The 24,864-nt window shown below is 41.8% G+C and overlaps 1 protein-coding gene across 3 annotated transcripts in view; it reads left to right on the top strand.

Moving 5' to 3' along the window:
* si:dkey-288a3.2 (protein phosphatase 1 regulatory subunit 37) overlaps positions 1-23,750 on the top strand; it is a 91,101-nt gene extending 67,351 nt beyond the window's left edge. For 2 of the 3 annotated variants that reach the window (XR_004895737.1, XR_004895736.1), the window contains exons 12-13: positions 10,621-11,299; positions 23,704-23,750. Coding sequence is in view for 1 of the 3 variants with exons in the window: in XM_035994768.1 (XP_035850661.1) it covers positions 10,621-10,773 (153 nt within the window). In the remaining 2 variants the exon portion in view is untranslated. Of the gene's footprint in view, positions 1-10,620; positions 11,600-23,703 lie in introns of those variants that run through there. The other variant, XM_035994768.1, reaches the window with a different exon arrangement.
* Positions 23,751-24,864: the final 1,114 nt, after the last annotated feature.

Here is a 24,864-nt window from a genome sequence, read left to right as displayed (position 1 = left end):
TTGTCTTTGGGAATGCAGAGCTAACAAATGAACTAGTTTAAGCCCCCTGCACCTCAGAGAGCCTTAAACGCTCGTTCTCGGCAGCCACCGTGCAGCCATCTTAACTAATGTTGAGACTACGACAGAGAGGGAGAGGGAGAGGCTGTTCCCACGTGGAGACATCAGGTGAGGAGGAGGCAGAGTTTTCAAATCAGAACCTCCCACATGTGTTGTTGTTGTTGTTGTTGTTGTTGAAATTAGGGTTCAATATTGACCACAGCGGCAGAAAACACCTGACATGTAGTGGCTTACTATTGAATATTCAAACGTGAACATTAGGATACTAGTGGTCTTCTGCTGCCATCTTGCTGTCTGTCTGGATCAGTCCTATGCTGTTTCTTTGCTTGCATTTTTCAGCTGTGGAATGATTCTAAAGTTTACTCATTTACCATTTCTCATTTTATCATTTTAAGTACTGTACTTAAGTACCATTTCTAAGTACTTGTACTTTTTTTTAGTATTTTCATTGTGTGCTACTTTAAACTTCCACTTTACTACATTTCAGGAAATGTTGTACTTTTTACTCCACTACATTTATTTGACAGCTTTAGTTGTCATGTGATTTACTGTATGATCACCTTCTGAAATCTGCCTTGTTGTTTTAAAATCCAACTATAACATTAGCCCCACCACAACCACTTACAACATTAAAATGCTGCATAAATGCATCAGTATTAATAATCCAGTAATATTAATAATACTAATAATAATACAAATAATAACAATCCATATATATATATTGTACAGTAAATGTACTGTATATATAATCTATAAATGTGTATATACATACATACCGTACATACATACAGTACATGCATGCATGCATACAAACATGCATACAGTACATACATATATACATACATACAAAAGGTGCATACATACATACAATACATACAGTACATACATACAATACATACAGTACATACATACAAACATACAATAAATACATACGTACTGTACATACATACCAGACTTGTGCACAATTCAGAATTGAATTGAGAATGACTCCTAAATTCCAATTCAATTCTTGAATTTGAATTGATATCAAAAACAGGATCTAGAATTACAATTCGAATTTGAATTAAAGGAAGCAGAATTACAATTCACTAAACCTTCAAAGAAATTCATATACATAATTTAAGTGAAGTGTTTAACAATGAAGCTTTACAATATATGTCAGATATGATTGCATTACATATTCTATAAATGATATTAGTTTGATCTACTTGTACAGATTACATTAACAGGAAATGTCTTCCCCCAGCAATGAATGTTAAAAGCTCTAGTCACAGAACAAATAATTAAGTTTGATTTATTGTAATTGTAATTTTGTGGAACATGATGGAACATGACTCCATTTCCCAGAATGCTTATCAATATCTATAATTTGGAACAAAGTGTATGCAGGGTTGAGGAGTGACTAGTTACGTGTAATGAAATTATGTTATTAAATCACAAAATTAATGTAATTGTATTTAGTTGTATTACTGAGGCAAAATGTATAATTCAATTAGTTACTAATCAAATTAAAAGGAAATTGCTTTGCATTGATAAAGTAATCCAAATAAAGTAATCCAAACCACATTTATAATGGGTAATAAACTATAAGCTATAACAGTTCCTTCCTAACACTGAATGTATGTGAGATTCAACACATTCTTTCTGTTGTGCGACTGTGTGGAATTTCTTTGAATTGCCATTCATTTAATTCCACTTCCTGTCATTCCAATTCAAATTCAACTTCCTGTGGGGCGGAGTCAATGCAATTCAAATTCCAATTCATGAATTGAATGGAGGCCAATTATGAAATTCTGAATTTTGCATAAGCCTGATACATACAGTACATACATGCATGCATGCATACATACATACATACATACATACATACGATATGCATACATAATTACTCAAAAGTTTATAATCTGCTGCCACAAAGCTTAAACTAAATGGAGAACAAAACGCTGTACAATGTATACAACCAGACTGACAGTGAAAGGGCAGAAAGAGACAACAATCCCTCTGAGCAACAGCAGAATGAGAAGAGAAGAAATCAGTCATTGGTGAAAGAAACTGGAAGCTTAGCTTAAATTTGCAGTGTCAAGTGCACAACAATGCAGCCTATAACAAGCTGGAATTAATATTTAGCAAAGCTCTGCTTCAAACTTCACAATAGAAACAGAAGGTTAGTTTAAGGTTAGCACTGTTGGAATATCAGCTGAACATACTGTACTATGGACCAGATCAATCTGACCACTGAGCAGACTGCAGAAGGCCCACAGAAACACGCAACACAATTCAATATTTAGAGCTTCAATATCAATGGCCGAGGCTCACTGACGCTTTTCTGGACCTGAAAACTCATTCAACATCCAAGTTCCAACAGTATTCTCCCATCATGCAACACTGTAAGGACATCCACTACATGAAAGATTGAAACAAAAGGAAACAAGAGTTTCTTTGGGTTTTCAGCAGTGAAATAAACTGTGTGTGCGTGTGTGCGTGCAATTTTGAGTTGTATTATGTACTGATGTTGCAGAAGCAGTCTTTAATATTTACATGTGTACGTGTGTGTGTGTGTGTGTGTGTGTGTTTGTATTCCTTAATGATTTTCTAATTCGGGGCCAGCAGGAACCTGCCTTTATCTCTATTAGTTTAGTAGCCGGGCAAACAAAGAGAGTCTGTGGCCGTGGCACTGAGCCAGAGGAAGACTCGTAAAAGCACTTGTCCATCTGCGTCTCCTCCTCCTCCCGCTCCTCCTCCCCCACTCTGATTCCTTCTCTCTGGGTGTGAAAGATGGGGGGGGGGCATCTTGATACGAGGCTCAGCAGTCCACTTACTCAGTCTAGGTATTGATTGTTCCACTGCTGATCAAGTGCAAATAAATGTAGTGTAGATTAGGGGACTGTGTGTGTGTGTGTGTGTGTGTGTGTGTGTGTGTGTGTGTGTGTGTGTGTGTGAAATCAGTAAATTAGTTTGGCTTTGCTGAAAGTCTGGCACCTCGATCCTATGTAGGAAGATATTACAGCATGGCGCTCCCATGAGACGTACAGCGATTTTGCACAGCGAAATGAACAAGTAAGGAATCAGACACTAACATTTAGTTAATAGCATGTCAAAGATTTTTAAGAAAATGGGAGAAAGTGGAACATTCTGCACATAAACAATGACCAGACAGTGTCAAAAAGGCTTCTTCGTGCAAACACCAATGTCATTTTTGGAAACTGCAAGAAGCACAGCTAGGGGGAAAGCAGTGACACTGAAAGGCCAAATGAGTTCAGTTCAATGTCAGAATGTCAGGTGGATGGTTATTAATGTAATTCTTGAAAAAGGTTTACACAATATAATTTGGAAAAACTAAATGGAGAAAAAAAGCTAAAACTGTACTATAGGCATAAGGCCCAATAAATATGCATACCCCCCTGACTCATTCTAACCCCCACGGTGCCCCCCGTAGATATAAGCACATTTTTAAAAAGACATATTTCACATGAAGCTGTCAGTCAGTAGTGTGACAAAAGTATCTTAACTCAGGTAGTTAATAGTTCTTCTTTTCAAACAGGATAAGTCCTTACAAGCATGCAAAAACAAAGCTATTAGTGGCACTTGAGTTAAGATTATTGTGTCAGCTGAGGTTTAAAGTTTATTGACCTTAGAAACCGCACCAGTGCCAGGGCTTTCAATCATATCCCATCATCTACATCAGCAGATGTAGTTAACATATGTGTCATAGAATTGTAAAGGATCACAGACACAAAAAGTTTGGAAACCCCTGAAGTTGTCCGGCCCCCAGTACTTTCTGACTTCCTGTCTGTGGCTCTCAGCTCCAAGCCCATTGGTTCCTACTAGTGCTGTCAGTTAAACGTGTTATTAACAGCGTTAATGCAAACCCATTTTAACGGAGTCAATTTTTTTATCGCGAGATTAACGTTCTTTTTGACCTAGCAACCTTTTGTAGTTTTTTTCACATGCTGTTGCAACAACTAGTAACGTTAGAAAAACTACAACACCACACCGGATCTAGCTAGACCAGACACAAAGCAACACGCACACACTTGTTTGGGCTTGTGAGCCGACCAAAGAGTAGTAGGCTAAATGGTTCCATTGTCAAGACCAAAGTGATCTGTGTGTTTTGTTGTTGTGAACTGAGCTATCATCGCAGCACGTCCAGTCTGAAATACCATTTGATAGCCGAGCACACAGCTGATGGCCGAGCACACTGCTGATGGCCAAGCACACAGCTGATGGCCGAGCACACAGCTGATGGCCGAGCACACAGCTGATGGCCGAGCACACAGCTGATGGCCGAGCACACAGCTGATGCCAATTCTCCGCCCCCTAGTCAAAGCCAGGCGACAAAAGCACAAAGCAAGCCGATCCACTTTTCCATGTTGATAAGAGCATTAAAATAAGAAAAAATAATTTGACAAAAAGAAATCAAGGGACATTTAGAATAGATAAAAATGTGCGATTAATTGTGAGTTAACTATGACATTAATGCGATTAATCACGATTAAATATTGTAATCGTTTGACAGCACTAGTTCCTACTGAAGACATACATCTTTAAAAGAAATGTAAAGGCTCAGTAATTTCCAAACACAACAGGTCACAGCCGCTGATTAATCCACATTTGGTGCTGTAGTGAGTATTTGTGGCAGCAGGACTGTGTGTGTGTGTGTGTGTGTGTGTCAGGCTGTGATACACACACAGAACTTGTTAGTAAAGACATTCACTGTTGGTTTGGATCTGCACATGGGATTGGTTGACAAGCAGACAAATATAAAATTTCACCAACTCTAAGCGCTATCTCATAATAATCAACACATAGAGGATCATTTTACAAAGCAACATAACCTGTGACCTGTCATGCTTTACTCAGGTCAGATATATTGTCTGTAGCTACAGCTAAAGCCACAGGGTGGAGGGACGCTTGTCAGCCTCATTACATGGCATATGCTCCTTACCGCTACACCAGCCGCTCACTATATGCTGACTGGGTGGTTGTTTTGTGCCAGAGCACTGCCAAAATGTTCCCATGTGACTGTGGAGACAGGCTGGGGACACTCCGACATTTAACACTGTTCTCTAATGTATGCTTTAATGTAGGTGCAAAGTCCATCAGGGTGAACAGATTCAGAGTGCATGTTCCTCTCTGATAAATACATACAGTAATTGGTACACTGCATCAAATTATGTGTGCAAAATAAGTTTCACTGCTTATGACTTGACCTTTTTTATTGTAAGAGAAAGATCATTTGTTCTTTGTTCCTTTACAAAGTTCCTTTCAGTTTAAAGCTGTTATTTCTTGTTGATTACGGCCCTTTTTTGCAGTTGTTCTGATGGATGTGGTCTGATGCTGTTGCCCAAAAAAATGCTGGAACATTGTTATGTATTGTTGTTATATATATACATACATATACATACTTTTTTTTTCTATAAGAGCCATCTGGTGGTCATACTTGGCATTTGTTACCAGTGACTTTACAGGCTCCTTGCTGAGGTGTTTGTAACCATATTGTATCTACAAAAGGGGAAACTGTGTGCTTGAGTTGTTACTCAACTCTATTTTAATGTACTAACAATTTTGGTATGAAATAGCCATATAAATAAAGGCTTCTTCGGCTCTTCGTTTTTGAACTTTTGTGTTCCCTTCCAAAAAACACCTTAACATTTTTTTTTTTATTTTTTTTTTTAACTTCTGAGCATTTGTATGATGCTATGAGACTATAGTTATAGAAAATAGTTTGGTCACACATGCACAGTGATAAATAACAAGAGATATTAGTCAGATAGTTAAACAGCAGACGATTCATAACCGTCATACTGACACAACAGAGCCAACTCTATTACACAAAGGATGTAAGTGAAGAGCCCGCTTAGACATTAAATTAAAATAATACAAATATAAAAAACAATGCAAACATAGTTCATCAGTTAAGAATAAAAGGCAAATCATAAGTAATGCATCTAGAAAAGTGACCAATAAAATAGGCTAAGCAATACATATGAAATGAAACCTTAAAAATGATGTCAAAAATATACAACCTAGTGGCCGGGTTGATTCAGTGGGTAGGGCAGGCGCACATATACTGAGAGGGTTATGCCTCGACGCAGAGGTCCAGGGTTCGAATCCGACCTGTGACAGATTTCCTGCATGTCTTCCCCAAAAACTGTGAATGAGTCAGGACCAATTACCTATGAAGGTAAATATGGTGCAAAAAGGGAGAGCTTGTAGAATACAATGTGAGAACTTGCAGAACAAAAAATCTGAACTTGTATGTTAAAATCTGCACTTGTAAAAATGTAATTTGCACTTGTAAAAATAAAATTTGCACTTGTAAAAAATATTCACACACATGTGATCTGAATTTGAAGTCATACAAAGAAAAAAAACATGAGCTTGTAAAAAAAATCTGAACTTGTAAGTTGAAATTTGCACTTGTAGAAAATGTTCACACACCTGTATTCTGAATGTGAAGTTACAGAAGAAATATTCACAAATGTGTAGATTGATATTTACATGAACACAATGACAGCTGCAAACTTATAATGCAACATTTACTCGTATACTGTTTTTTTTACTCTGGTTCATTTTCCATCACAACCGCAACTCAGTGATTACAACCTCTGGAATCTGTCACTGCAACTTCACATATGTGCTCTCTCGCATCACAAAGTGGCCAATCTGCGCACCTCGACTTTCACAACACTCTTGACGAGACATTTGGTGCAAAACTAATTAGTACCTGTGGACTTAGTCTGTGGAGCTCTGAGCTAACAGAACGGGAAAAGCAGGGTTTCTATCAACAGATGAGGGACGACTCTGTCTGGCTTATTTATGTAGCATGGAAACTTGGTGGAATAGCATGCTAGCGTTAGCTAACTAGCTGCCAGCCCGCTTCTAAATAAATACCTTTTAATTGTCTAAACATTTTTAACAGTCAAACTAAAACACTGGCGGTGAGCTCCAGGGCCTGCAGCCGCAGACGGACCGTCATCAGTGGGTAACAGGTGCCAAGATTCGCATCCCTGCCGAGAATTGCATCCACTAGGGGAAATAATGATTTTATAAGGCAAAGTACTGTTTAAAAACTAGGCAATAGTAAATCTCTTTGTCATGTTCATCAATAATGATTAGGATTTTAGAAGGTTTAGAGACATCAATGTTTTATCAGACTCTGTAGTAGCATTTCCTTGCTACCTAGATGCAATTTTCGGCAGCAATGAATTCTGCAGAAATTATTGTTTCTGCCCAAGTGGGTGCAATTCTTAGCAGGGATGCACAACATCAGCAAAGCAAGCTCTGGTAATGGCCGGGGGATGGGCCGCTGCTACCGGATGTGGGGCTCTCCGTGTCCCGCTGGAGCTCCGACTGCAGGTCGAGGTCGGCAGCGAAGCTTTCTGGCAAAAGCAGTGTTGCTACGCTGGTCGATCCCCACTGATGACGGTCCGTCTGCGGCTGCAGGCCGTGGAGCTCACCGCCAGTGTTTTAGTTTGACTGTTAAAAATGTTTAGACAATTAAAAGGTATTTATTTAGAAGCGGGCTGGCTGCTAGTTAGCTAACGCTAGCATGCTATTCCACCAAGTTTCCATGCTACATAAATAAGCGGGACAGAGTTGTCCCTCATCTGGTGATAGAAACCCTGCTTTTCCCGTAAAGTTAGCTCAGAGCTCCACAGACTAAGTCCACAGGTACTAATTAGTTTTGCACCAAATGTCTCGTCAAGAGTGTTGTGAAAGTCGAGGTGCGCAGATTGGCCACTTTGTGATGCGAGAGAGCACATATGTGAAGTTGCAGTGACAGATTCGAGAGGTTGTAATCACTGAGTTGTGGTTGTGATGGAAAATGAACCAGAGTAAAAAAAAAAGTATACGAGTAAATGTTGCATTATAAGTTTGCAGCTGTCATTGTGTTCATGTAAATATCAATCTACACATTTGTGAATATTTCTTCTGTAACTTCACATTCAGAATACAGGTGCAAATTTCAACTTACAAGTTCAGATTTTTTTTACAAGCTCTCATGTTTTTTTTCTTTGTATGACTTCAAATTCAGATCACATGTGTGTGAATATTTTTTACAAGTGCAAATTTTATTTTTACAAGTGCAAATTAAATTTTTACAAGTGCAAATTTTAACATACAAGTTCAGATTTTTTGTTCTGCAAGTTCTCACATTGTATTCTACAAGCTCTCCCTTTTTGCACCATATTTACCTTCATAATTACCAAGTCTGTGAACTAATACTTGTAGCGTCTTACTGTAAGTTATTGCTGCAATGCAATAATTATAATAAAACAAACAAATGTAACAGAACGGAAAATATTTGACCAACCCAGAAGACTCCCCATTTACACCTTGACCCTGCACATGTCACCACAGCTCTGCTTGCTTGTGTGGTGTCTACAGATGGATTAAATGAACTCGGGGAAGGGTTTCAACATGGCGCTCCTTTTATTCCAGTCACAGTTGCTCACTAAGCGCCCCAAAAAGGTTCACTGGCCTTCTGCATTTCTGGGCCAATAGAACATGAGCACTAGAGTCCGTCTTTTAAAGAGTCACGTCACAGTATTTGTGACACTCCGAAAAATGTATTCATTGTGTTACAGCTGCTTTTTTTTTTATAATGATTGTGTATTAGAAACTTCCTTTTGGTCCCCAGCAGGTGACATGATCAGCAAATCCTACACCAAAACTACCTGACAGCTCAGAGCGATCCCTGGTGGTTTGGTGCTGAGAGACACAAATCCAACATTCCAACAAGCCAGCGGCAATAAGAAGGGCACCTGTGTGTGTGCTGCTAGGATGTGTGTGTAAATCCACTGTATCCTGGGTTTATGTTGTATTATCTGTGTGTGTGCGTGTGTGTGTGTTCCTGAGTCTCTTTTGATCCCTTTGGCTCCTGTGTATGGCGTCATTGGCATCCCTCTTTCTCTCTCTCCAGAAGGCAGTAGCTGTGAACCCTGACCCCCACACACCAACACACACACACACACACACACACTCACACTCCAACACACACAGACAAACCTTTCACCAGCAGAAGGTTGCATTGCTGTTCTCCACATGCCTGCCTCTCACCCATGCAGCCCCCCCCACATCCTCCTCCTCCACCACCTCACCTACCCCCGGTGTTGGCAAAAGTATCTGTGTGTGTGTGTGTGTGTGTCAGGCGGGCGGGCTGCTGCGTGGTGAGCGTGCCCTCTGTCATTCACGCAGAGCAGCCCTGTCCAACTGTCACTTCCTGACAGGCCGATAATCAATCTCTTTATTAACTGCTCTGCTGCAGACCGCCGCCACTGAGGGGAGGAGGGAGCGGGGGGTGGGGGGGGGAGGTGAACTGAAAGGAGGGGAGAGAGGAGAACAGAGTAGAGCTCGCTGCAGCTTGAAAGTTAAGAGTTTGTTTTTTGTTAAGAAAAAAGGTTCCTTTTTAAGGCCTGATTGAAAAAAATTGTACATTTTTTATTAATGACGGAAAGGGAATATGGCAGTGTTTCCTAACATGTGGGTCAGGACCCCACGGAGGTCACAACTCGACCTACTCTACCTGTAAAGGGTCCTGAGATAACTTCTGTTATGCTTTTACACTATAAATAAAATGGAATACAATTGAATTGGACCCCTATTACTTGTTGCCTTTTAATTATGTCTTTGTGTTGTTGTGTAGGTTGTATATTTGTTTATTTGTCGCTGCTGGTTAGTCTATATCGGTGGCGCTTTCCCTCATTTTCGGCTGGATGTCCCTCACCTTCCTCAGGCTTCATTCCCTTTGCTAAGCCAGCATTTTCCACATTTTAAATTTGCATAAATAGATCTTTTTCAAAACCAGCAATTTTGGAAGAAAAAAACCCAGCTGGTTTTGGCATCATTATCTATTTCCATGTGTTTAAATAGACCAAGCAGAGAGTGGTGACAGGAGTAGAGAGGCTGCTGTTGGTTTTGGGATGCTGGGCTCTTCTGACATCATCACAGCCATCGTCATAGCGATAATTTATGAGGCGGGAAAGTGCATCAGTGGTTGTGGCAATTAGCAGCAAGCCAGGAGACGACACACTATCTGTCCTCTGCTCTGTCCTTTTTCTTCTCCACACTTGAATGTCTTCCTTCTGTGACTTCTCCACTCCTCTCTTCTTCCTGTCCTCCCATCCACGCTTAGTTTGTTAACTAAAAACACAAGTTGTGCAGCGACCTTCTGATTTTGATGTTATTTGGAGGGGCTCCTTCTTTTTTCTTGTCTGGGAATAAGTGGGTGTAAGGTGTCATAAGGCACATTCTGTCAGCTCATGTATGAAATCACTAACTGAAGAGGAGCAAAAGTCGGTTGAGGTAAAGAAAGTATAAAACTACACTGTTTGACATTTCAGAGGGTTTTACAAAAGCTTACTGGCTACACATGATCAGATCAGATTCACAGTGACGTTACTGTAATAACTGTAATTGGATATAACAGAAATGTCACTGTAAAAACCTAGGTAAACTGTACAGTACTGCAATCAAGATGTCAAATAAGTTGGTGGTTCCCTTCTCATGCTAATCCTGTTGCCTGATTTTGATGGTTGTATGTTTATGTATGATCAACAGGATGAATTTCTGATGGAGACTCAGACAAGGCTTCAGTCAGAGATCACCCAGCGCTGTCTGGCCAACGCCAGCCGCTCCCACCTCGCCCCGGACCCCTCTGAGACTTTACCCGGCGAGGCCGACGGACCAGCCAACAGCTTGACTCCCGCCTGAGCTCACACACACAAACAGCACACAGAGGAGGAAAAAATCCTTGTACAGATCACCTCAGAAACCACTTATGGATTCAGTCATACAGACGCTGTGTCCCAGTGTCCCAAACCCAAACAGCTGACTGCCAGATATATGCGAATAATAATTCTATCGCAAATAATGATCACCATAAAACTCCAAATCCGGGTAATAAAGGCACAGTAGAGCTCCCTAATGAAACGCCGGCCTCCCCACTGCTTCCCGCCTAATGTTCCCGCCGAGCCGCTCGCCACTTTCCATAAAGCAATTTTGCAGGCCCACTTCAAACGTGAATCACCTAGAAATGAAGATAACTGCCCTTCCCACCCTCATCGTTCTGAACTCCCCCACCATCACCCCCTCCCCTTCCTACAACGCTCACACTGGAGCTCTGTGTGTGTGTGTGTGTGTGTGTGTGTGTGTCTGTGTCGCAAATCCCTGTTTGCTTGTGTTCCATCATCACTTAATGTTCACAGTGATGCATTGCGGGACACTCCTCAGTGTGTGTGTCTGTGTGTGTGGGGATGTAGTGTCATTACTCTGACAGAGGCAGCAGCCATGAACTCAGCCATGTTCCATCTGCATTAATCAACTAAGCAGCGCAGACAGGCAGACGTTCAACAGCAATACAATGTGAAACAGTTGAGCACAATGTATACAGCTACAGTCAACAGAGGGGTGGGGGGTGCAGGAGGTCTGCAGGTGATGGGCTACAATATAATGGCCTACAAGTCCATCTGACATGATTAGACCATTAAACACACAACTGTGTTTGGATCCTTTACACTTTCTACAATGGGAGGAGAGTTCTGCATCGAGTACTTTTACTTTTGATACTTTAGGTACATTTGAAGCTGTGGTGGAGAGGAGGTCACTGGACAAACTGTTATCTATCATGGATAACCCCGACCACCCTCTCCACCCCCCCACACTGGTCCAACAGAGGAGCACCTTCTCTAAGAGGCTCCGACAGCTTCGATGTCGCACGGACCGCTACAGGAAATCATTCCTACCACAGGCAGTTCAACTTTTTAACACCTCATCACTGAGTGTGAGATAAGACTCATACACATCACAACTGCACTGAATGCACCTTGCACAATGTTTATCTACATCTTTATCAATACTAGTTAAACAGTTGTACATTTTTATTCCCAACTTCTATACATTTTAAATTATTTGTTCTTATATTCTATCCTATTATTATTTCATGTATATTGTATCCTATTATTTCATGTATATTCTGTATGTGTGCTGTGTGTCTGATATTTTGCTGCAACACTGGAATCAATAAATATCTACATGTCCTGATGATACTTACATACTTTTACTTAAGTAAAAAAAATGTAATGCAGGACTTTGACTTGTAACAGAGTATTTTTACAGTGTTGTATTAGTACTTTTACTGAAGTAAAGGATCTGAATACTTCTTCCACCACTGTTTGCTGCTTAGTGGCATCCATCTATTAAACTTTCTCAAGACAGACAACACCAAACATGAGTTCAGACTCCTGAGAAGGATGACGCAGCATTCTTGCTCAGGGTGAGAGTAGGGCTGGGCAATATATCGATATCATATCGATATAGCTATATGAGGCTAGATATTGTCTTACATTTTGGATATGGTAATATGATAAGTGTTGTCTTTTCCTGGTTTAAAAGACTGCACAACAGTAAAGTGATGTCATTTTCTGAACTTACCAGACTGTTCTAGCTGTTCTATTATTTGCCTTTACCCACTTAGTCATTACATTACTGATGATAATTTATCAAAAATCTCATTGTGTAAATATTTTGTGAAAGCACTCATTGTCAACCCTACAATATGGAAATCAATGTGTAGGGACCTACAAAAACACCGCTAAATAAATACAAAAGTGTTTGTCATACAGTTGTGTCATACAGCTAAATACATGAATAAATCGTGTTTTATTTCATATCTGGGTAAATGCAATGAAAACTACTTTTCATTGTATTATTTACCATAATCCTTTGTTTTGATGTGACTTGTAATGTGTTTTCTGACTGGGTAATCTAAGCCAATCAGAAACCAGGATGTTGGGTAGTAGAAAAAAACTAGCAAGTCTGAGACGACATGTAGAGCATGTTGGAGAGAAAAACTAATTGTTGAAGTGGCCGATGTTTGTAGACTAAAATACTTCTGAAGTATTGGCACAAGTATCATTTTGCGGCTACCAGTCGTGTGCAACTCGCTGTTTGGTAACTTGTTATCCTGTAGTTTGTAAGTGAAGTTCAGGCAGGTTAGCCGCGTTTGTTGTTTTCACTAGCTTTGGAAAAGCGTTACGTGTTAACTGTAAAACGTGGAGTTTAAGCCAGCACCGTCAGGAGAGACAGTCAGCTGTAAACGCCAGCCGCAGCTTTCACCGAGGACCGGGAGAGACGAGGACTTCGCTGGAGGACAGTGCTAATTAGCCGCTGTGGCTATTGCCTTGTGAGGAGTGACTCCCCCACCGGACCTGGTTGCCACACAGACGGGTTGCCTGCTGAACCTTGCCTGCAGCAGTTTCATCAGCCCATCTCGTTGACTCTGCGATGTGGAAATAAGTATGAGAGTATCTCCCACTCAGTACACTGAGTAAACATGACTGCTTCCATCCATCCCTGACTGTAATCCTGTAAAAACAGAGTGGGTATTTTTCCATGGCCTGCTTAAATGGTTATAATACATGCAGATACCTCTTTAGATAGCCTCTGCTTCTCATTTTCTCCCAAGGCCCTCCTTGAACTTGTGGTTCCTGTTGGTCCCTGCTGCTGCCCCTGAGATGAGCTTTGGTCCCTGAAGGCCGACAGACTGTGTTTTTTTATATGAACGAGACAGTATGTCATTGACAAAACCTACAAGTCCAGTCTTAGAAAACCAGAAGTAATACAAACTGTTAGTTTTAGATTTTGAAAATGCTATGCTTATATTTGTTAAACTAAGTGTAATTACAATTTTCAACACTTCATACGCTTCAGATGATTAAAATAGTTTCCAACTTCTGGGAGTCATGCATGTATGCATAAATACTACATTTGGTTAGTATGACAAGGTTCTATATTGAGAAGGTTTGGACAATATAATTTGAACTTACCTTATGGCCTGCACACTGCTTGTGAAGCGCTGGAAGGAACGTTTGATGAAGACCGTGTCAATGTCTTTCTTCTGCAACTGCTGGTACATCATGTCAACATGAGGCATGATTTGATGAAATAGCTGCAGGAAAAACTGGAAGTCACCATCCTGCAGCATCCTCAGGAAGCCAGACGCCTCTCTCACTCTGTTGCTGTCAAATGAGTGGTCTGTCCTGGTGGCCTCGAAACACTCTATAAGGTCATCTAGGTTTTCATAGACAGTGTTCATGATTCTGCTGTTGAAGTACCATCTAGTGGACTATGCTTATGTTGCAGCCTTCGTGCAACAATCTGCTCCAGAATGCTGGTGTGTTTGGGGGACCGGGAAAATAAACTAGTAATACCACCCAAGTCAGAGAAGAAAACTCTTACTGCTGAGATGTGAGAAGTAGCTTGCTGCATCACCAAATTCTGCTGGTGTGCGTAGTAATGCACATAGTGGGCATTTTCATAATGTTCACGCACCTTTTGCTACACACCAGCCCTCTCTCCTCTCCTCACACTGGCCCTGTTATGCTTGCGCGATGAGTTTGCCTTTGTCTTCAGTGAAAAGACTGTCCAGTCTCTCCAAAATCACAGTGGCAATCGAGTTGGCCGTTGCATCCAAGATAGGGACAAACTCAAAGAGAGGTTCTTGCACAGAATGTTTCCCGTCAATGTACCTCAACACAAGCACCAACTGAGTCTGTGTAGAAACGTCCGTGGTCTCATCTGCTTGGATTGCTACGAAACTTGCTGACTTCACCTCCTCAATGATACGTTCCCAAATCATTTTGACGTTCCCTTGAAGACTGTGGCAGTTTTCAAAAGCTCCTCAAACACCTTGTTTAGCAACGCCATTAAGTCGACCAGTCCGTGAAAAATCCCAGAGTTGCTAGAGCCCTCGCTTTCATCTTTGCCTTGCAAGGTTAACTCAAACACCCCACAAAACTTCACACAGTCGATAAGGCGGGCTAGAATGCGACGGTTCTTGCTCACCTCATCGTTGTGCCGACGTACAGCTATCCTGTAGCTCTCATCCAACTGTTTGGCAATGTTGACCCTCCCGAAAGCCGAAAGTTTCAGGCAACTGTCCATATGCATCTTTGATGTTTCATGCTTTTTTACCTTCTCCGAGAGATGATGCATGTCGGTGACACCCGTAGTTGTCCATGTGGTGTCTGTGCTGCCATCAGGATGGGACAGAATGCAGGGGTAGCAGAATAAAGCATTAGCCTTCACATCCCGCTAGCTAGTCAAATTGACCCGTTTTAAATTTTTGTTTAATATCAGAAAATATGGGACGTAGAAATAAGCGCTGAAAATGTGTAGAAGAAAAATTTAACAATTTAAAACGTTGGAAAAAGCAAAAACAAACTGTGAAAAAAAAGCCGTCGAAAACGTCGGGGAAAAAAGTGTTTTTTTCAAGGTTGACGGATTAAATTTGGTCTGGCTGGTCCTGATTCTTTAGTTGTCAAGTTGTCCTGATTACTTCTTCAAGTGAACGGTGGTTCTCTCAGAGACGCAATCGAGTTGCTCACTTGCTCCGCAATGTTGATCTTAAAAAAATGAGTTTCCGATCATAAAGCTATCTTTAAGTGGAAACAGCTGTCAATGTATTGTTTACACGCTCTGAGCAATAACAAATTAAAGCTCATGAACACACCAAAGTCCGAAGAACGGACAGATGCAGATCTGTACTTCCTGCTATGGCCTGAAGGCTGCAGGGCATCAAACTAAGAACTAAGGTGTGATCAGATAAAGTAGGCTTAAAGTGCTGCGATCTGCTGTGCTGGATGTGACAATATCAGTTTCATCCATCTCATGACTAACACAGCCACCTGCACTGCCCCCCCTTCACCAACACATCACTTGTGAAGGATCCAATGATTGACAGATGAGATCAGACGAGTGGATTTAGCAGGGGAGATCTCTTCCTTTCCTCTGTGGGATCAGAGATTCAAACACCCCCAGCCCACCACACACACACACACACACACACACACACACACACACAATCCACACATCCTCCCAGATGACACTCCACTGCCCCCGAGCTGGAATGGGAGGTGGATGTGATTTTTCTGTGTACGTGTGGAAGCAGACTGACAGCAGCATGTGGCTGCCAACGTGACTCAACCCCACCACCCCCTTCCCCCCACCACTAACTTCACCTGATGTCTCAGCTCATTGCCTTCATCCACCTCCTCCTCTTCCTCGACCTCCTCCATCATAACCCATGTGGGCATGGCGGCCTCCCAACCTCCACCTCCTCCAGCCAAAGTGGGCCCAGAACTGGTTTCAGGGCCAAACCCGAGCCCACTCATTGGACGCCCGGGCGATCTGAACCTGATCCAGTGCTGATGGCATGAGGCAGAGGAGGCAGATGCCTGGGCAGTGGGAGTAGGGCAGCGTCCATGACAGGACCGGGACTACTTTATCATAGTTAGGAAGGAGTGAGGGCAAGGCATGAATATCAGCATACACAAATACAACACACACACACACACACACACAAAATGCAGAATAAAGCAACCTTTTTAACTTCTAAAAGTGGTTTTCAGTGAGTGACAGTGCTGATGCAGTCAGGTAAATCCCTAGTGTAAGATGCAAATGTATAATTCCTACAGTATTACTGTAAATTCATGCTGACAGCACAGCATATGATAGGACTAAAGGGAAAGATGCTTGAATGAAAACAGCAAGCAGCACAGTCAAAGTATTCTGCGAGTTCTCATAAAATGTAATTTGACTGTATGTTTCCACTGAAATGTAGAAAGAAGTCAAACAAAATTGTATACTGTTGTTTTCTGTGTTATAAACACTTCATACCTGGACTGGGTTTTTAGATGTGCTAGCAGGACTCTGAGCTCTGATCCAGCAGCATGCATCTTTAAACCCTGAAATTCACTTATAAGGGCCACCTAGCTAACACTAATGCAGTCTAATAAAACAGTCCTGCAATAAATCCTCCATCCATGAAGGTTATGTTAGGCTTGTGTTGATTCCCTTTATGATCATTTTGGAGGTTGCAGTTTGTGGTGGTGTTGAACTGTATTGCGTTATACAGACAGTCAGAAAGTGGTGGTAATAAGGATAAACGGTACCCAGTTTGCCAGAAACTCTCTGTACCAGTGAGGAGTGTACTAATTCAAGCACTGGTCTGATCCAGGCCACTGGAAAAGTGGCGTTGAATTGATTTTAAATGACAAACATGAATTTGAATTTGATGGCAGCATCAGTGACAAGAAAAATGACACTGTCGTATATATTGTGATTTTTTTTTGCGACGATTTTTAAAATTGATTCTTTTTCCTAGAATCAATATTTTGTTTTGTTTTTACCATTGATTGATCAAAAATGTTTCTGTTGATACGGTACCGCTGACCTACATCATATCTGTTTCTTCTTTACAAATGAAATAAATGTCAGACTGACTAACATATGATGTGCATTCTTCTTAGAAAACTATTAGTTTGTATGTATTGTCTCTAGAAGTCTATTATTCAACTTTTGTTTTTGTTAAAGTAGGAAATAAGCAATACTATCGAATCGCAATACTTCTAGAATCGCGATAAATGAAAATCGCAATACAAATGTAATCGGTACCCATGTATCGTGAAAGAATCAAATCGGTACAGAAGCATATCGTCCCAGCCCTATAATAAACGCATACACAAGAAGGACTGCAATGTCAGAATCAGCTTTATTTTGGCTACAATATTCTGGTTTTGTCCTTACACAGAAATAGACTACAGCTTAAACAATGTTATGTAATTTATACATCATGTGACATAAGTACTCATGGGTACCCACACATCAACAAAATGACATAGGGGTCATATTGAAGATGTAATCATTCACATTAAGGATAAGAAAGTGTTTTGTACACCTTAGAATAAAGACCCAGACTAGGCTGTTGAAGTATGCACACAGTATGTTGTCCCTCTGGGGGATGATAAGGTGAAGTTTTGCTCCACACTGATGGAAGGAATAGGTCAGCACTGGTTGTAATCATTCATCGCAGTCTGACATTATGGCTGAGCAATTAGGCAGGACAGTTGTGTACTTTACTAATGAACAATGGTTGAACGAAGCCTCCCACAACGCTCCCATCCATCACCCAAAAACATCCTTGACTTCTCCAAGCTCACACACACACACACACACACACACACACACACACACACACACACACACAAACTGCTGGCTCCCTAAAATGAGCATCCACCTCACACACACACACATACACATGGGTCCTGCTGTTGTTGGGCTGTTGGAGGTGTTTCCAGCGCTTTGATGAGTTTCTGGCCGATGCTCTCAGCCTCCCTGCTGAATGTGTGGCTGCCTCTCCTCCTCCTCCTCCTCTTCGTCTTTCCCCCTTGTCAACACAATCCCTCCATCCATCCGTCCTGAGGCCCGGGCCCGGCAGGGGCCCATCCACCCCTTGCAGCGTCCTCTGGGTGCTTTCTACTTCTCCTCTCCCCCCTCTCCAAGTGCAACCACTCACATTTGCCGTTGGACACCAGTGAGCACCTTTGATTTATTACATCAGTTATCTATATCCATAATTCCATATTAGTTATTAGCTTTACCCTGACTAGTCTCAAATCTTAACATTATAACCTAACATATGTCAAAGTGACAACAATGCTGGTCCAAAGTCTGTCATACTAAGCTAATGTTAGCTGGTCTATTGTGCAAAAGCTTTCACATTGTTAATAATAGTCTGCAGTGAAGTCAATACTTTGACATTTATTTGGCTTTGTTTAAGGCTTGATTTACATGTAGTTGGTCAGAGGGCTTAAAGGTGAAATACAACAAGACTAAAACCCTTAACCCAATCAACAGTCCCTAGAGACACATACTCACATAGTGTTGGATCGTGCAACAGACATTGTGACACATTTGCTATCGACTACCAAAGTGGTTTCAGGAGTATGTTTCCATACTGTGAATTCCTCCTGGATAATAACGATACTATAGGTTTAGCTTATCACCATCAGTTCTATTATTTCCTCTTTGTTTCTCAGAAATCATGTCCCCCCCCCCCACCGTCTCACTTTACTACAATACTAGCCTATATCCATGACGTTCCACTTCCAGGATTGCTCCGTTGCCGACGGAAATTCCACTGGATTTCACTCATTTAGGCCGGATGTCTGGTACCTTGGGCTTTCTTTGTGTTGACATTCTAAACTCCGGTGAATTTCTGAGGACTTTGGTTAACTGCTCCTCCGATCTCTGCAGGGTAAATCCAGACAGCTAGCTAGACTATCTGTCAATCTGAGTTTTCTGTTGCACGACTAAAACTACTTTTGAACGTACACATGTTCCACCAAAACAAGTTCCTTCCAGAGGCTATTTTGCAGAGGCACGGTTGCTCAGTACGGCTCTTAGCGCCACCCAAGACGATTGTGATTGATTTAAAGAAATGCCAATAAAGCAGAGCGTGTTTTTCTCCCATCCAGGAATTCTGTGTGGACTCACAGGACCCTCCTCCGCAGCGCTGTGGAAGAAGGTCTGGCAAAGGGAGACTACTACAATACCCATTCAGAGTGCACAAAATGCAACCACATTTGTATATGTAAGAAATTACTTAAATAGTATTGATTTAGCATACATTTTTTGCAGAGCTGACAGAGAGGTAGCTGGACATGTCTGTGCCTTCAAGACTTAACTTTTTTTTCTTTATATAACTTTGCATTGTAGTTTTCAGCCTGCTGCACTTCTCCACAGCTCGGGGTTACAGTTTTTAATGTAGCAGGGCTAAAAATGTCCTGAAGATGTTGTTAGAGGAAAGGTCGGGGAAAATCAGGAGAGTACATCCTCTCAGCAGCGTGTCGTGTCAATTTGCTTTCTCAAAGTATGCAATGCCTTTGCATCACACTGACATTTTGGCCTGGGGATGGCATGAGAGGGAACCTCACAGTCACCAAAATAACAAGACTAGTAGTCCACAGGTTGTTTACCGTGTTTACCATCTTGGCTTAGCATGTTAGCATGCTAACATTTGTTAATTTGCACTACACACTAAGTAGAGCTGGAGCTGATGGGAATGTCATTACTTTTGCAGGTTTAGTCATAAACCAAAAACACATTCACATTTAACGTGATGATGGCACTAGAGGAAAAGTCAGAGGATCACAAAAGTTCATCATGAGGGGAATATGAATGTCTGAACCAAATATGGCAATCCATCCAATATTTTTCGTTTTAGTCTGAGGTAAAAATAGAGCAGCCAACATTGCCATCCGTTGTTAACTGGGACATCCTAAAGGGAGCATGAATGTGCTTCGTAAATATGATGGAAATCTGCACATTGAAAATTGATATTCTTAGTGTAAAAACTTAAAAATAGTGCCAATTTTGCCCTGATGGTGGTGCTAGATGAAAGGTCAGGGGTTCCCCAAGATCATGAAGACCCTGATATCCAAAGCTAATTTGTGGACAGTGTTGATCAAGAATGTGAATGATCAAGTTTGATCATAATGTGGCACTTGTCATGAATCGCTCCTGATCACTGAGTCTTTCATACATCCATTCTGCTTGGTTTTCTATCTTACTGACCGTCTTGTCATTTTCCATCACTTTACCTGCTCCTCCCATTAGCTCACCTGCTTCCAATTTTCCTGATTGCCCCAACAGTATATATACCGGTCTACTCCCACTAGTCATTTGCCAGATTGTCTTTTGCGCTACGATGAGCATTCCAGCATTCCTTGTTCCTGTTTACCCGGACTCCGATTCCTTGCCTGCTCTTTACCTGGTTAAGCTTGCATTCTCTATTTCTGCTGACCTGTTTCTGACCTTTCAACTGTTGTTTGGATTAAATATTTAAGACTTAAGGTCTTTACACACTAGGGTAATTATTGCCCAGTGGGAATAATTTCCACGTCTATATAATTTTTTCGAACCGTTGTTTTTGTCAGGTGTACTTTCACACAGAACGTGAAGATTGTGCGGCATTAAAGTGACGGAATTCTTTTTCGAAACAAGGTCAACCAATCATGTTGAGTTGTTTAATTATGAGGATCATTAAACCAACATCATGGAGGCTGTCCCAACCATAGACTGTACAGACGGAAAACTGTATTATTCTTACAGTTCTTATAACCTTGACAAAGACAGCGTTTACCAGAGACAATCTCTCCGTTCACCTTTCACAATAAAAGCACTAGACATATAACTTACACTGTGTACTGTCTACCAGAGGGAATTCAATTCACTTAGAGTATTTTTGCTAAAAGGAAATTCAATAAATAGCTTTCATTAGCTTTTCCTGCTTCGGCTTCCCGACCGTGGTGGGACAGCACAGGGGGAGATCTCCAGGGCTAAACCCTGTCAGCCAGGGAAACAAGACACGGTAACGTTACACCTACGGAAGTTTTGAGGAGCAGCAGTATTTATTTGTGCTCAAACTGCAGACCCTAGCTACTGTACATTCACTTGATTTCTTCATCGCCAAACTTTAACTCTCCTCTGTTCCGATCGCTCTCTCTTGTCTGCACACACCTTATCTTCTGTTACTTTCTGGGATTGCGCTGGTGCTGCAGGAAATTCCGCCGGATGCATGTATTTTCCGTTTCCTTCCGCTTTCTTTGTGTTGGAATTTTAAACTAAAAGACTATGGTTAACTGCTCTTCAGATCTCTGCAGGGTAAATCCAGACAGCTAGCTAGACTATCTGTCCAATCTGAGTTTTCTCTCACGACTTTTGCAGCGGCTCTGTGCGGAGTTTAGTAACACCCATGAAGATTCTGATTGGTTCAAAGAAATGCCATTAAACCAGAGCATGTTTTCCTCCCATCCCCAAATGCTATGTGGAGTAGCCAGACCATCCTTTAGCGCGCTTTGGACGAGGGTCTGGCAAAGCGAGACTACCAGAAAGACCACAAACTGTCCCACTGACATGGTAGATGAGCTGACGTGAATATTATAACCTTATATTAACCAACTATCGCAAAATAGCATCGCTGCCGGTATGAATAGTTTTAATGCGAAATATTCACAGGCGATTATTTCACATTTTCCTGTCGTTTATTTCTCACGCCCCCGCTGTATAAACGGCCTTTACTCTTAACTTCCTGTCTCGAGTTGTGCTTTTGGGTTTTTGTCGGTTCTGTGCCAGCCAGCTTAACAGCACTTGGTAAAAAAAAGTCAAAGTTGCTCTAATCATTTGGAAACATCCTCTGGGGACCATAATACCCACGTTTAAATACCAAGGGCATACTGTATATACATCATGTTGAATAGACAAAGATGAATGTATCGCAGCACTGTGCTGACTCGTGGCTTAATACATTCTCCTTCGATAATAGCCAAGAAGCTGCTGGTACTCATTATGGTAGAAGAGGAAGCAGACTGCTCCTCTTCCTCTCTCAAGTTGGCCTGCTTGTTGGAATGACACATGCCCATTCATTAGTGGAGAGATAGTGAGTGAAGAGGAGGGGATTGCTTCAGCAGGGCTCTTGTGGCTGTGCCAACTTTTTGGAAACAGACGACGGGAGTGGAAGTGGGAGCAGGCGAGTTGAGGCTCCATGTATTGTATACTCCCAATGAAATCCAAATTTGGCTTGTCCACAAATGCTGTCCAACTGCCGCTGAAAATAGAGATGTGAGGAAATGTCAGCGCCCTCAATGAGACTCCAGGGGGCCAGATGTATAAACTATTTGTACGCACCAAAACCATGCGGGGGAGGTCTGGGTCTGCATGGACAGAGGCCCCATTCTGACTTGGTTTTAACATCCATCCTGAGTGATCCGATCACAAGTGGTCTCCACGTTAGGTCATACTTTCACACAGGAGACCACTGTCTGTGTCCCATATGGAACTAAAAGTTAACATTGAATGTTTTTATGTTGACTACTTAACTGACGTAAGCAACTTGCTATGGGAGGCAGTATATTTTTGGCATCATTGGGGAAGAATTCCATAATAATCTTTCCGCTTATTGTAATTCAAGTGGTCTGAGAGAAAACTATACATCTGCACCTCCTCCTTGGCTATTTTGTCTGGGGCATGTTCACTCTAAAAGCGATGTGCACCGTTTTGCTACGGTTTTCCAGGTTGAACAGGTGTCCTGGAAACGGTGTAAAGCTATGTGCAACAGGCTTTGAGATTTGTTTTCGCTCATTTTTCCCCAGACTTAGTTAATCTGGCCATAGTCAGCATGTATGTTTGAATGGGTATGTGCGTACGAGTTTAGGCTTTCTGATTCTGTCTAGCTCCGTATTGTAGCAGCAGTGTATTTCCAGATGAAGGCTCTCAAACAACCATACATTCATTTTATCCTAATAACCATCCTTTTCCCCTTCTCAGGATTCCACTCAAAGAAAAGCAAAACGCTGCTGCTCCTAACCTTGACACCTGCTATGGCGCCGTGCAGTCGTTTTGATAAATTTACATTAAAAGAGGTGAGGCGTCTGGAGGCGGAATCTGCTTTCCACTGCCTTTAATCAATGAAAAACGTTTTTGTGGGCCTCCGGAGAGCGAGTGGAGCCGAAGATAAATATTGGCAGAAAAGAAAAATGTGTCGTCCTTCCCAATCGAGGGGGACATAATGATATTCAAAAGGAGACCCCCTGCCGAGATGCAAGGCAAACTGTTCCTAAGCAACAAAACACATTTTCCCTCTCTGAGTGCTCAGAACGAGGCTGGTGGCAGAATTTTTGGGAGTGTGTGTGTGTGTGTGTGTGTTTGGGGCACTGACAACTTAAACCGGCAGTTTGATGTGTGTGTCATTCTGTCTCTAAAAAGTGTGTCTTTGTCTATTTGGCTATGAATTTGTAGTTTTAGTTGTGTGTGTGTGTGTGTGTGTGTGTGTGTGTGTGTGTGTGTGTGTGTGATTGTGCGCGCTTGTCCGTCAGCCAGGTTGTCAATGTTTGTCTGTCAGTTCTGTATGTGTGAGCATGCATGTGTCTGGTGCTTGATTCAGTGTGTGTGTGTGTGTGTGTGTGTGTGTGTGTGTGTGTGTGTGTGTGTGTGTGTGTGTGTGTGGGGGGGGGGATTAAGGGGTGTTAGGGAACAGTGACCGGCATCAGAGAGAGTGGATTCAGCCCAGATGCTGCCACACACTCAGACATACATGGCTTACTGCAGCTGATGGCTTGTATTAGTTATATGAAGGAACATATATCATCTGTGGCCGAATGTTAAAGGTTCTCACCACCATGGGATTTGGTGCTGTCGCTGTATACTGTCAATAAGTCAGTTCTTAATAAATACCAACAGCATACAATCCCATACACTAAAGTTCTTCTGTTAACTAATTATTGAGTTAAAGTGCTCATATTATGCTCATTTTCAGGTTCATAATTGTATTTAGAGGTTGTACCAGAATAGGTTTACATGGTTTAATTTAAAAAAAAAAAAAAAAAACTATATATTTGATGTACTACACATTGCTGCAGCTCCTCTTTTCACCCTGTGTGTTGAGCTCTCTGTTTTAGCTACAGACATCTCAGTGAGACATCTCACTTCTGTTCCATCTTTGTTGGGAGTCACACATGTTCAGTACCTAGGTAAGGACTACTAGCCAGTCAGAAGCAGAGTATGAGGGCGTGCCCTGACAGTACCTAGGTAAGGACTACTAGCCAGTCAGAAGCAGAGTATGAGGGTGTGTCCTGACAGTACCTAGGTAAGGACTACTAACCAGTCAGAAGCAGAGTATGAGGGTGTGTCCTGACAGTACCTAGGTAAGGACTACTAACCAGTCAGAAGCAGAGTATGAGGGTGTGTCCTGACAGTACCTAGGTAAGGACTACTAACCAGTCAGAAGCAGAGTATGAGGGCGTGCCCTGACAGTACCTAGGTAAGGACTACTAGCCAGTCAGAAGCAGAGTATGAGGGCATGCCCTGACAGTACCTAGGTAAGGACTACTAGCCAGTCAGAAGCAGAGTATGAGGGCGTGCCATGCTAGCAGCTAGGCGAGCATTATAACATGTTACAAAGTAACG

The sequence above is a fragment of the Sander lucioperca genome, chromosome 18, assembly GCF_008315115.2.
Source record: "Sander lucioperca isolate FBNREF2018 chromosome 18, SLUC_FBN_1.2, whole genome shotgun sequence".
Classification (NCBI taxonomy): Eukaryota; Metazoa; Chordata; class Actinopteri; order Perciformes; family Percidae; genus Sander; species Sander lucioperca.
Note: the sequence above shows the minus strand (reverse complement) of the source record. Positions and strands in the feature narration are given on the sequence as shown.